This window comes from Parambassis ranga, chromosome 9, assembly GCF_900634625.1.
Source record: "Parambassis ranga chromosome 9, fParRan2.1, whole genome shotgun sequence".
NCBI classification, from domain to species: domain Eukaryota; kingdom Metazoa; phylum Chordata; class Actinopteri; family Ambassidae; genus Parambassis; species Parambassis ranga.
Genome location: NC_041030.1, coordinates 3,166,939 through 3,179,318, shown reverse-complemented (window position 1 = coordinate 3,179,318; position 12,380 = coordinate 3,166,939). Strand labels below are relative to the sequence as shown.

The following is a 12,380-nucleotide window of genomic DNA, read 5'->3' as shown; positions in this document are numbered from 1 at the left end:
TTTTATCTAACCACTAAAACTGCTGTGAACACATCAACTGCTTGCTGGAATGCCCCAGTCATGGTGAATATTTCATATGAAGCCTATTGTTGTCTGCCCCACTGGGGCCTCAGCAAATGGCCCAATGAGGGAGAAAACACTAGAGTGGATTCCACAGACCAAAGCCCATTAGTCCACTGCCCTCAGGAAAAAACTAGGCAATATCTCAAACTGATGAAAACAACTTTTTTTTTTTACCCCCCTTCCCGGTCAGTGATGCAGTGAACAAAGACCTAGGAAAGGATGATATGTGAAGAGCTCAGCTAAAACCTGAGGAATGCTTCAAACCGAGAACAGCCTGTCCCAGATTATGATTCAAGGATGCAAAGAGAAACACCACCGCAAATGATTCTCCGCACACTGGGAAAGAAAATGATGACTCGCTGTGTTTATGCATAGCTTAGTGTGTCGTGTAATAAGAAGCCAAAGGACCCCCACCCTAAAAGCCTCAACCCTGAGAAATTCCACATTTGATGCCCACACTAATAACGAAATCTCACAGCGTGAATGATGCAGTCATCAGTGCTGCTTCTAACTGAAGCCATACATGGCTCCTTCTTACATCAGACAGAAGAGATTCTATTTTAATCATTTAAATGCAGATGGATATAAAAATATAAAACTGCTCCAGGGCCTCAAAACTAACTGTAAACTAACACAAAACATTGCAGACTCTTTCCCTGTAGTTGGTTAAATGGGTTAAAGTTGGGGAAGCAGACAGCCTTGAATCACCAGCAGACTTTTAGCAAGTTAGTAAAAGACCTCCGTAAACAATAGAAAAGTTCAACTGCTTCACACCCCTGCAGCGCACTGCAGGGACAGCCTGGCACTACTTTACTTGAGCAGAGGTGACACCTCGTCAGCTGCAAATCAGAAGCTCTTCCTACTCAAATCCACATCTGCTCCCGCCTCATGCAGTAGCGGCACGGAGGAATAACAGTAACTGTAAGAAAATTGAAATAGCAGATGAAAGTATTTCCAGCTTCCCATAGCCACGACTGCACAGACACAGTACATTACCCATATGTGTGTGCATGCATGTGCGTGTTATGAAAGTCAAAGTGCTACAGGGGTGCTACAAATGCCACTTTCACGCTTGCACTCCAAAAAGGGAAGCCACGTGGTAGGCGGACTGCTATTTTTTCGTCCTGAAAAACAAGAGCTTCAGATTCCTAACATGTTGTGGAGATTAGAGAGCAACGCTGTGGAATTCCAAGCCCCATATGGTGACAAGGTGCTCACATCTCCCTCTGTTAGAGGTTCCTTTTCCTTGCCAGGAGTTTCCAGCACTTGTTCTAAAGCCAAAATAAAGATTAAGGAACAGAGGGGAGCAAAGAGAAGGCCAGCAGCATGCAGCAAAATACTGCTTGTTTTAGTTTGAATGGGTAAATCTTTCAAGCATCAAGACCCAGCGCTGGGCAGTAAAGATGGTAGGATGGAAGGTCGAAGTGGGGTTAGGGGGAGGGGCCGGCACATGGATGATGACTCATTTGAAGTATTAGACCACTGCTGCTCTGGTTTCCCAAATCACCTCTATAGACTTGTGGGACAACTCACAATGAGTCAGCCCTTGGATCCCTTCAATGAAAAGATGGTGGCATTCCCGCTTCAATCCTCACTGAATCCAGGGAATGAGCAATAAGCTCCTATTATGCAAATCTCTGGAGTTTTACAGGAAAAGCCCCACCATGACTGCAATCTATACGGGACCTTCTACCTGCTCAGCAGCGATGTCGAAGAGGATTAGCAGCTATGATCGAGTGTTAGCTGATCCACTTTACTGGAGTATAGCAGCATCTGTAATGGCATCAAACAAAACAAACCCCGCCATTGAGGTTTTCCTGGAGTAACATCAAAAACAAGATTCTCTGCTTGAATTAGGTTGTCACAGTCTGAGAAATTACTCTCTCACTGCATGGCTGTCATTTTTCATCACGCCTGTTGTTTTCACAGGACCATCCCGGTGACACCCACAGCAGATATTAACGTAAAAACATCATCTCTGCTGGATCCCGCTTTGACATCAGACGGCACAGAAAGAGGCATGAAAGCAAGATATCATCCCTTCGGCCTCCTGAGTGGCACAACCAAAACAAAGCAGTTTGTTGCATCATAAAGGCTGGCCCCTGCTTGTTAGAGCCAAGATATCAGAGAGGGGGGGGGGACACAGTGCTGACTGATTGGAACTCCAACAGCCCCATTAGCGAGGCACGTTCTAGAGGCATGCAACAATTAAGGTAGCTCTGCCTGCCAGGGAGGACTGAAAGATCCATGAGCAGCCAAATGCTCGTCATTCAAAGTAGCTAATGCTGAAACACCAACACCAGATGCAACTTTAATAGGGTTAAAAAGATCATACTGACTGCAAGGATTCTGCTGCTTGTTTACAGTAACATCACTATGAAACACAGACAAAAAAAACAATATTCGTATTCCAGTGAAAAGAAAGCTGCACCTGAATAAACTGGACTTACTGTGACAGCAGTGAAAAGAAGTGGAGAACTGCATCCAACTTTTCAACAGACCCTTGGATAGGTTACTGAATAAATCACAAAGGAGGCATTCATACCTTTATACAGGTATCTTCTATTTTTTTTCAATGTTTTATGCCCACATGGGATAGAAATGTGTCACAGGGACAGTGAAATCCCTGCAATACTTTTCAAACATTCCTCCTCAGAGAGCTAAAAGGAGCTTCAGTGCTATAGCAAGGATGACCCACTTCACAACCTCATTGCACAATACTGCAGTGCTGCTGTTAGCAAAGTTCACGCTGCCACAGGAATTCATACATATCTGCTTTTGTAACATTTTCGCAGCATTCACGATGTGCACAAAGACAGAAACGTGCAGCGGCTGTGTAGTAAACAAAGAAACCTAGTTTTTAAACTCCATCTTGCAGATACTCTCTTCTTCTCCCCGGAGAGATTATCTGCAGTCAAGATGCAAAGAAAGTCTTCCTCTCTGTAGCACCTGCTCCAGACTTTACACACACTCTCACACACACACACACCTCTGCAACCCTAAAGCAGGCCAGTCAGACTGTAATATGCTGAAGTTTGACTTTAAAGCAAACTCAGAGTTCAGGTGCTGCAAACTGGCACTGGATAGTCAGTATCCAAACACTCTATTCAAAGCAGTGAGAGCTCTTCAAAATGCACAGCTGTGGTAGAAGAGAGGCAGAAGCATTTGGCCGAGAGGGAAAGTTAATTAGGTTTGTTGGAGAGAAAAGACAGGAGGCTTGTTTGCCACAGAGACAGGAGTACTACAGCAGCAGCAGCAGCAGCTTGTGGTGTTGGGGCTCCAGGGTCGGAGGACTGGAGACATCATGCCAGTCCTGCTGCCTGCAAGCCTCAGATTGCAAAGAGTGGATGGAGGCCTGTAATTTCAGATCGGGCCTCTGTGCACGTGCCCACTGTGATTTCCACACCGCAACGTGGCAGGGGACACAACAGCCTTCCCTTTGAAGGCAGTCCCGCACAGATTTAGTATCCAACTTTCAGCCACTGCTCCAATGACCATATTTCAGAGAGACTGGTTGGAATAATTCAGGACTCACTGGAAAACGCAGGCAATTTGTCATTGCTATTATAGCAGAACATGAACATATTTGCATATTCATCATTTGTAAAACTGTACTGCTATAAACTGGCATTTTCTGTTTGATGCAGTATATGCACAATCATGCTCCCTCACATATACTGAGCAGCAGAGGGTTTTCTGATTTCCCTGAGATTCCCTGTTTGTTTTAGATCACTTAAAGCATCAATGTGCTAATCAATATCAACTCTCCATGGTAATATTACAGGATTTTGCATCAACATGATGATGCACATTGATTTGTTAGGTACTTTATTCACTGGATTAGATTATCTTTGTGTGTTGATATCTGACTCAGGCTGCAGGCATCTTGTCAATAGTGCACAACAAGTGAGGTTTTCAAATATTCATGTCAGAAAAGCTGATATTTGAGCTGGCCTATTCAAATTCAGTTCTATGATCCACTTGACTCGCTGCATGCGACAAAAAGGCAGAATTCAAGCAAGCAATTTGTCAGTTCATCATCTCATCACTGATTGAGGTTAGGCATTAAAACGGGAACGAACACATAGAGGAAAATACACACATGCTTTGTTTTCAAGGACTCAAACAGTAGTTTTTAATGCTTAACTCCAATCGTGGGTGAAAACAAAACAGCTCACACTGTCAGGGGGACTCGGACCCTAGACTCCACAGTGAAAGTCTTTGATATCCCTAGTCATCCGCAGCCTACCTCCTGATGTTGACCTCCTAATGTGGCTGTATTGACCCCCAAGATTGGATTGTTGTGTAATAAAATCATATGTTCGGTTACCATGTGTTGTATCTGGGGGATGTCAAGCAAATGTGCCTTACTATGAATGCACAGAGTCCTGTAATCAATCTATCCAAATAAAGATGTGGCAACACAGCTGAGCAGGGTAAGTACACTCACCCCTCAGCAACACCTGCAGGACCCTTGCCAGAAGCTGGAAGAAGTTAGCATCATTTATATATGCTAGTATACGCTATGTGCATCAAGATGAGGTACTTTCCCATTTGCTAGCATCTGCAAACTAAATTATTAAAGAATATACTAACTAAAGCCCATAGAACTACAGTAAACTTTCATCTTCCCTTAAATCATTCAATCCATAAAAGGGACTTTGGATCATTTCTGCAGGTAATTAGAGCAGGCAGCATAGCACTCAGCACACTTCACTTTCATCACCATTAGCTGTACAAGATCCTAACAAGGCCATGCTAAAGTCACAACATGAGCGGCGTGAGAACATAAGGCATCAAGGAAAGGGCACACTCAGTCTGGTCTCCTGTGACTTGTGGCTCACTGGTAAGTGACGCTTCCACACGACACAAGAGGGGCATTGATACGTGTTCTGCTGGCCAGCTACAGACACCAGCCGCTTTAATTAGTACCGGTGTTTCAGGGACATTATGCTTAAAGGGCTGAGGATAAGTGGCACAGGGAAATCAGTGGAGGTGGGTTATGGCTCAGAACAGACTGAGGAATGAGTGCTCCCATCTGAGAATTCAAGTCTGGAATGTAGCTGCTTCATGACCCCAAAAACACTCCCAGTGTTCCCTTGTGGCCTGAACAACGGAGGCTGCAGCTGGCCACTCCTTCACAGGAACTTACTTAACCCCCCACCCACCACTGCCTCCCCAATGCATACACACACACATACTCAGATTCAAAAGAGGCAGTGCACAAAACAGACGAAGAGTGGGTTTTATTGGATTAAGCCTCTCTTAACTGTACTAGAATATGATGGAAAGAATTTGGGAACTCGAGGAGGTCTGTGTCAACAGGCTTTATTTGCTTAACTTTGAGAACCTTGCAGGGTTTACTGCACTCTTCTCCACACATCTGAGGAGGTAAAAGGAGAAAAAACGGCTTAGTACAGCTGCTGACCAACCAGGGTGTTAAATCGAAACACTCTTTGAATCTCTAAGGATCTAGGAAAACAGCTTGGTAACCAACGGCAACCCAGAAAATGCCACAGGGAAATAAATACTCATGCGAGTGTAATGCCATGGCAGCCAAAGGTCCAGTTGGGAAAACAGGAGCTGTGACGCACAGGGTAAATTTAAGAGGCAATCTTCAGAACACAGATAATCCAAATGTCACAGGTGAAAACAAAATACAAGTTCTGACACAGTCTTTTCATTCAAACTTTCAGCTGCCCCCTCTTCAAAAAGAGGACGCAGAGACACCATGTCCTATTACTAAACTAAAAGCTTGCTTGGCCAAAGTGACAGGATACTGGCAGCTCTAAAAGCCCGCACCACAGGGCCAAGATTGTACGCTCTCCAACCCGGCACAGAGTGTTAAGTACAGCACCTTCCACGGATGGCTGGCACCTGTCCCTCCATATCCGCAGACCTGGTTGGCACAGATCAACACTGCACCACGCTCCACTTCACAGCCTATTATACATTCCAAACAAATTAAATATGAAGGGGTGTGATGGGGCGAGATGGTATTTTTGTGGAAGCCCCCAGCAGCCATGGCAGGCCACGCATGCAGCAGAGGTTCATTAGACAGCTCAACAGAGCCTTGTGGAATGTGCGGGGAGGCGCATCACTTCATTGTTCGCCAGTGGTTCCTCTGGGAATAGAATGAGCACATATCAAGAGATGATGAGAAAATGTACAACGATGCTGCGCCATCATACATAATGGCATAAGAACAGTGTCTGGATACCTCTATTGTAGAAATCAGTGAACTGTTGCAGCAATGAAAGTGTCAGTGACTCGTTTATCTTTCCCATTTTCAGGAGGCTCTCTTCCTGGTTTGGCTGAACTCTTGCCACTGGTTTGCATAATGTTTGTGTGCTGTGGCTGCTACAGTACAGGGGCCGCTGTGGCCCCACGAAACCGGTCAGCTTACAGTGGTTTGGACTTTCCCTCTTTCCCTCTTCTATCATTCTCTTTCATTTTATTCTCTGGACTCGAGCCATGAGCGGTTACAGCAACTATTGTGAGTTGCTGGGTTCAGAGCAGCATTCTAATGAAGTGCCGGACCTCATCAGTGCACTTCAACCGCCGGCTGGGTCAGTAACGGTCAGTCTGCACTTCAAATACCCAACAGGCTTTGTGACTGAGCTCTAAGTAAGCAAGACATGGATCTGCTATAGATAGATATTCACTGGCTTTCCAAGTACTTTGAGCCCCTAATTACTAAAAGGTTCCATGCATTTGAATGTAACTGCTGGTAAATGTTATCTTTCTCTAGGGTGTGCTGAAGAAATTTAATGTGAGATTACAGCTGATGTTGGTGAAATATGAATGCTGTGTGGGCGTATGTCTACAGGTGAACACTGTCGACAGATGTGTCACATGTCATCTGAGCATGCACCGAAAAATACAGCCGGCCGCAGATGTACGCCTCATTAAACGAGTCGCTGCTTCAGAGCAGCTCATTTGGCTTCGATTACTCAGGTATGGATGGAATGTGTGCTGACATTTGATCAAACGTTTTCATGTTTCATTTAAATGCATCACTGGAATTAAAAAAAAACAAAGACTAGCGTCTGCTGGCTGAATCTATGTAAATCGTAGATGCAGGTTCCACACACTGCCACATGACAGTGTAATCTGAATGGTCGGCCATCACTGACAGAGCCCTACTAAAGAGCTGTCAGAAAGGAATCATTAATCCCAAAAGGCAGCATGAGACAGATGGTGTGATGATGGGAGGATCAATGCTCTCCCCGCCATCCCGACTGCTTCCAGCAGCCGGCCCAGAGGCAGGAAGTGGGCTAATCCCTCAAAAGAAAGTTCCAGACTAAACACGCAAGAGGAGCATGAACCATCTTCTGCTTCTTCCTCCTGCTCTAATGACAATGGCATGTACAGCCAGTAGTACAATGTGGAGTATTACTGGAGGGGGTTAAAGAGAGAAAAAGGCGTTTGTTCCTGCGTTTCTGGTTGAGGGAAGCTTTATGAGGACTTTGACCTTCCCCCTCAGGGCCCCACTAAGAGGTCCCCAGCTGCAGGACGAAGGGGGTGGAGCCTATATGAACTATACATAACTGTCAAAGAAGCCCCAGTTCTTTTGAAAAGGCCCCAGAACCAGACCTCGCATAAAGGTTCTGGGTGGCAGCAGTGCTCCCAGCAGGGAGCTATGGAAGTGTGAAGAAAATGGAAGAAGGAACCCCACGTCAGGAACTTGCATTCCTATAAAAATGGCTCAGACCATACCAATTAAATTAATTGATGGTATGTATTAGATACAGATTAAGTATATGCATTTGAATGATAGTTTTCTTCTACTAGCGGAAATTAAACCTCTCCTATCTATACGGCACTGAAATGTTTACAGTACAGTCTGTTTGTGTGTCAGGGCCATTTTATCCTCAGATGCTGAGAAAAGAAAGTCGTGGTCTCATCAATCACCAGCTTTATAGCTCATTGGCCTTACTGCTCCGTGGTGCTACCCAAAGAGCTGTCACATCTGCAACTTAAAACCACAAGTCAATTACAGTAGAGACACATGCAAACATGCACTGAATAATTATGTGTGCACAAACATACTGTGTACCAGCCAGCGTGGGCTGACAAAAAATTGCATGGGTTATTAAGAAAAGGAGTCTTCTTCAGTAACCCTCAGTCACTCTCATGCAAAAACAGCAAAGTGTTTCTTCAGAATTAGAGCATCAGGTTGTGTAACATCCAAACTGTTGCTATTATATAACCGCACCACCTCAAGGATATGAAATTATCATGTAAATATTATCATTAAAATAATTCCAGCCTTGAAGTGGACCACGGCACGACTAAACAGTGATGTTTCTCAGGCATTCTGGTTAGCTTCTATCACAAAGTGACAAAGCCTCCTCTGCTTTTTCTAGAAGCAAGCTGCTTTCTTATCTACCTGATCGCAAAACATGGCTCTTCCAGCAGCACAGATAGGAGGCTGTTTATTGGACATAGTCAGGGGAAACCATGAATTCAACTCCGTTATAAACAGGGCTGCCCTGACCATAGCCTGCAGACAAACACAGAGTAAATAAGCTGGGAATCAAGCTGATGTAACTCTGTCACCTCCAGTGAATGTGTGTGTGTGTGTGTGTGTGTGTGTGTGTGTGTGTGTGTGTGTGTGTGTGTGTGTGTGTGTATTTGTGTGTAGAAGGGAGATTGGGCAGATGCCGTGTCTATGTATACCAAATAAAAGAACTAAAAGTAATCCACTATAATGTTTTCATGGTTTGAAATACACCAATATCCATATACTGTAAGGTTCATACTGTGCAGGCTGCACACATTTTAACAGGCAAGCTGCAAAGCTGAAAAGGTAGGAAAAAAAAGCAAGAAGATAATAAGCTGCCATCTCATTAATGCGCTGCTTCTTCTCGCCGATACCGTTTCCAAAGCAGTATGAAAGCATCCATCTCCAGCCTTCCCATTTACTGCCACTCACCCTTTTTTTTTAATTCCATCAGCGTGATGATGAAAGCTGAGAGAGCATTATGGTTCTCGCCAGTGGTCAGACAGTGAGTGAGCGAGTGCGGGTCCACATCGGTCACACTGTCAGCCAGCCAAATGGGTTAGGACAGATAGAGGGGAAGCCAAGGCAGAGAGGGGATGGAAGGGGGAGGAACTGTGTGGTGCCAAGGGTTGAGTGGCAGAGACTCCACGGTCCTCCAACAGAACACAAACACCAAAAAACCTGAGGGCATGTTCATTTGATACAGGCCCAGGACCAACAGTGTGCTATGTATAGTGGAGCGTGATACGTGTTGAGGTCAAATACACATGCACATAATTCTTGCCGTTTGTTTTAACCCCCTTGGAGGAGCAGATGTAAAGTATAGTGTTGCATCAGAGGAGAATTCAGCAAGTAGAAAATGGCTACAGAGACAGAAAAGGTTGAGCATGCCTGCAGAAACTGGCTTTGCAATTCAATAGCAAAGTAATAAAACACTTTACTGACAAGTTCGTGGAATCCTGTTCAAAAGTAAGGGCGCCATGAGGATGATCGGTGTTATGGATGGTGGGTGGGGTGGCAGATAAGGTGACATGACAAGCCATGTTGTATCATAGGTCATGCGATCACAGCAGCCATGGGAATGGTATGGGAAACATGGGGAGTATGGCCAGCATGGACAGGCTGTGTGACAGGATGGCCATCTGGTATCACTGGTCTCCAGTCGTGCATCACCATATGATCAAACCTTTTCCAAAGACACCCCCCCCCCAACTCCCAGCTTCCATCCTGCGCCCAACCCCCCCATTTTCATTGATGGCAGCTCTCAGCAGCTATTGAATACTCATATGTTTCCGGTCATTGGCATTATTATTGTATGACCTCCACTCTTCATGCTCTACATGTCTTCAAATATTGATCTGTGCAACAATCTTCTGTAAAAGGAAAGCCTGAGGGAAGAAATAAAAAAAAAAAAAAGATACGCAAGGACTTTCGAGCCATCACACAACGGCACCCCTGCGCCGAAAGAAGTCTGACAGCATTTTAATTTGGGTGAGGATTCAAACAGCACCAGAAAGGGAGGAGAACACTCAAGTTGCTGCATCTGAAACCCCCGCTTGCTGTCAGGAATCTGGCAGTAACCCGCAAGCTGAAGTCAAGACCTGCTTTAGTCTTTGGCTGAATCACTGATGAATTATTTTCTTATTCAGATGGGTCCTTCTAGCTTGCGGAGAAAAAGTAAAGTTTTGATAGACCTTGGCAAGATGATGACTACTGGATTATTCATAATGTTTTCTTTTCTCCTTCACGACAAATCTGTTCTTAAATTTTTCATGAGCTGAGGATGCTCCGGCCTTTGCAACTAAATTCTAAAGGATTTGGGCGCTACCCCGCTGGTGTAGTTCTAAAATAAAGGCCAGTTTATATTTAACTCAGACGTGGTCTGTGCAGGCTCCCTCACTAATTGTGGGCTGTGCAGTAATCTTCAGTGGGCTAAAACTCATTTACTGTAAGCTGTGCTGCAGCAATAAGATGAGGTCAAGGCAGAGCAGCATCCGTCTCCTTTCCCCTTGCTAAAAACATTAATACAGTACAAAGAAAATGGGGAGGATTCGGTGGTAAGGGTGAAATGGCAGAAGCAAAAAATGACACCCTAAACAATAACTCTGACCTCAGCCCATATATGGTCTAAGTGTGACTCTGTGAACTGTGATGCTCCAGCAGGTGTTCCCATTCCCAGGAATGTCCATCAGAGTTGAAAAGGTCGTCCCACGATGCTGGCCTGTCCCAAAGTATGCCAACCATCTCTGGACCTCGGACGGGGGTTCACGGACACAGGAGGGGCACCTCTCCATCACGTTTTGGGACGCATTTAGAGAAGACATACTCTCAGGTTGTTGACATGCATTTCATTTCCTTCAAATGATCCAAGCCAGGATTCCAACAAGCCACTTTAACCCTGCTTCTGATACCACCAGCACACACTTGAGTTTCAACTTTATCAAAAGCTATAGAAAGAATGTGAGGAAAAATCTGCTCCTCCTGGTATCTGGTGGCACTCACACTCACACACACACACGGGGAAGCTGTTAACATATTATTATCATAGCACCATAAAGAGCTGATAAGCTGTTTTTGTGTGCCAGACATGGGTTTGTTAACTCCGCCTCTCTCAGCCCAGGCGAGAAAAGCAGCACTGATGAGAAGTTGACCTTATTCAATCAATTTTTTTTCTCTACACTTACTTTCTTTCTGCATGTCTGACTTCCTTTTTTTTGTGTGCATCTGAGTGCTGCCAAGCTTGGCGGGGAAAAGAGCGTTGTGATGGTGTAGGCTGCCTGTGGATGCGCTTCAAACACAGGGAACGCTTCCAATAATGTATGCACATCATGCCCTGGTACGCACACACCCACACAGACACAGTTCCACACTCACAAGAGCTAACAAAAGCACATTCCTGCGGTATCTGTGCAAGCGAAAGACAAAAGGGTTTAATGCCATGTCTCTCACACAATTGGCACTACAGCCAGTGGGCTATAAATCCTGGGGTAGGCTCATTCAGAGCCTTGCAGGCGATGATCAGGGACAAACTTTCAATACTTCACTGCTTGTCCCTGGATCACACAAGTCATTCCATAGGTGCTGCTGACACATCTGAGCCCATGAATGTGTCAGGTCACTCATAAGTCACAGCATGGAGACCCCCAACACACACACACACACACACACAGACACTAAACATATCTCATGGTCAGGACTATTTACAGAATGAAATGGTTACTAAGTGGTGTAAGTGCATACTTCTTCATGTATCTGATGTCATGTACACACATGTATGTCATGCATACCGACTTGTAGACACATATGTGCACACACACAAACACACACACACACACACACACCTCCTAAAAGACATCAAGAAATCTCTGCTCGTATGTATTTAAATGAGTGATAAAAAGCTACACAATCCATAAACAGTGATGCTGCAAGATAATACAATCAAGAGCACAATCCAAACAATCAATTAAGAGCAAAAAAAAGAAGAGTCAGAGAGGGTGAAGATACGATGAGAGGAGAGCCGGTAGGAACAGCAACACTAACCTGTTTCACTTCAGCAGGCATGGTTCAAAATCCCCCCTTCGATCCCAAAAAAACAAAAAAAAACCTTTCCGGTGTCACTATTTCCTTTAGGAAAAGTTCTCCTTTCCCTCCTCTCCTCCGCTCGTCTCCTCACGTTCTCCTTGTTTATTTACGCTGAGTTTTCCCTCTGTGAGCACAGAGGCAGCAGCTCAGACGCAGGCAGCCATCCTCTACTCTGCACCGACAAGCCCGACACGGTTAGAGAGGAACGCAGGAAGCGCTGCGGCGCGCC

The 12,380-nt window shown here is 45.0% G+C and overlaps 1 protein-coding gene across 11 annotated transcripts in view; it reads right to left on the bottom strand.

The window, feature by feature from the left end:
* arvcfb (ARVCF delta catenin family member b) overlaps positions 1-12,380 on the bottom strand; it is a 176,818-nt gene that overhangs the window by 79,691 nt on the left and 84,747 nt on the right. For 10 of the 11 annotated variants that reach the window (XM_028413823.1, XM_028413825.1, XM_028413824.1 and 7 more), the window contains exon 1: positions 12,110-12,311. The exons of the other annotated variant lie outside the window; for it this stretch is intronic. In XM_028413823.1, coding sequence (XP_028269624.1) covers positions 12,110-12,130 — 21 coding nt within the window. In that variant the 5' untranslated portion in view covers positions 12,131-12,311. Of the gene's footprint in view, positions 1-12,109; positions 12,312-12,380 lie in introns of those variants that run through there. 11 annotated transcript variants of the gene reach the window in all.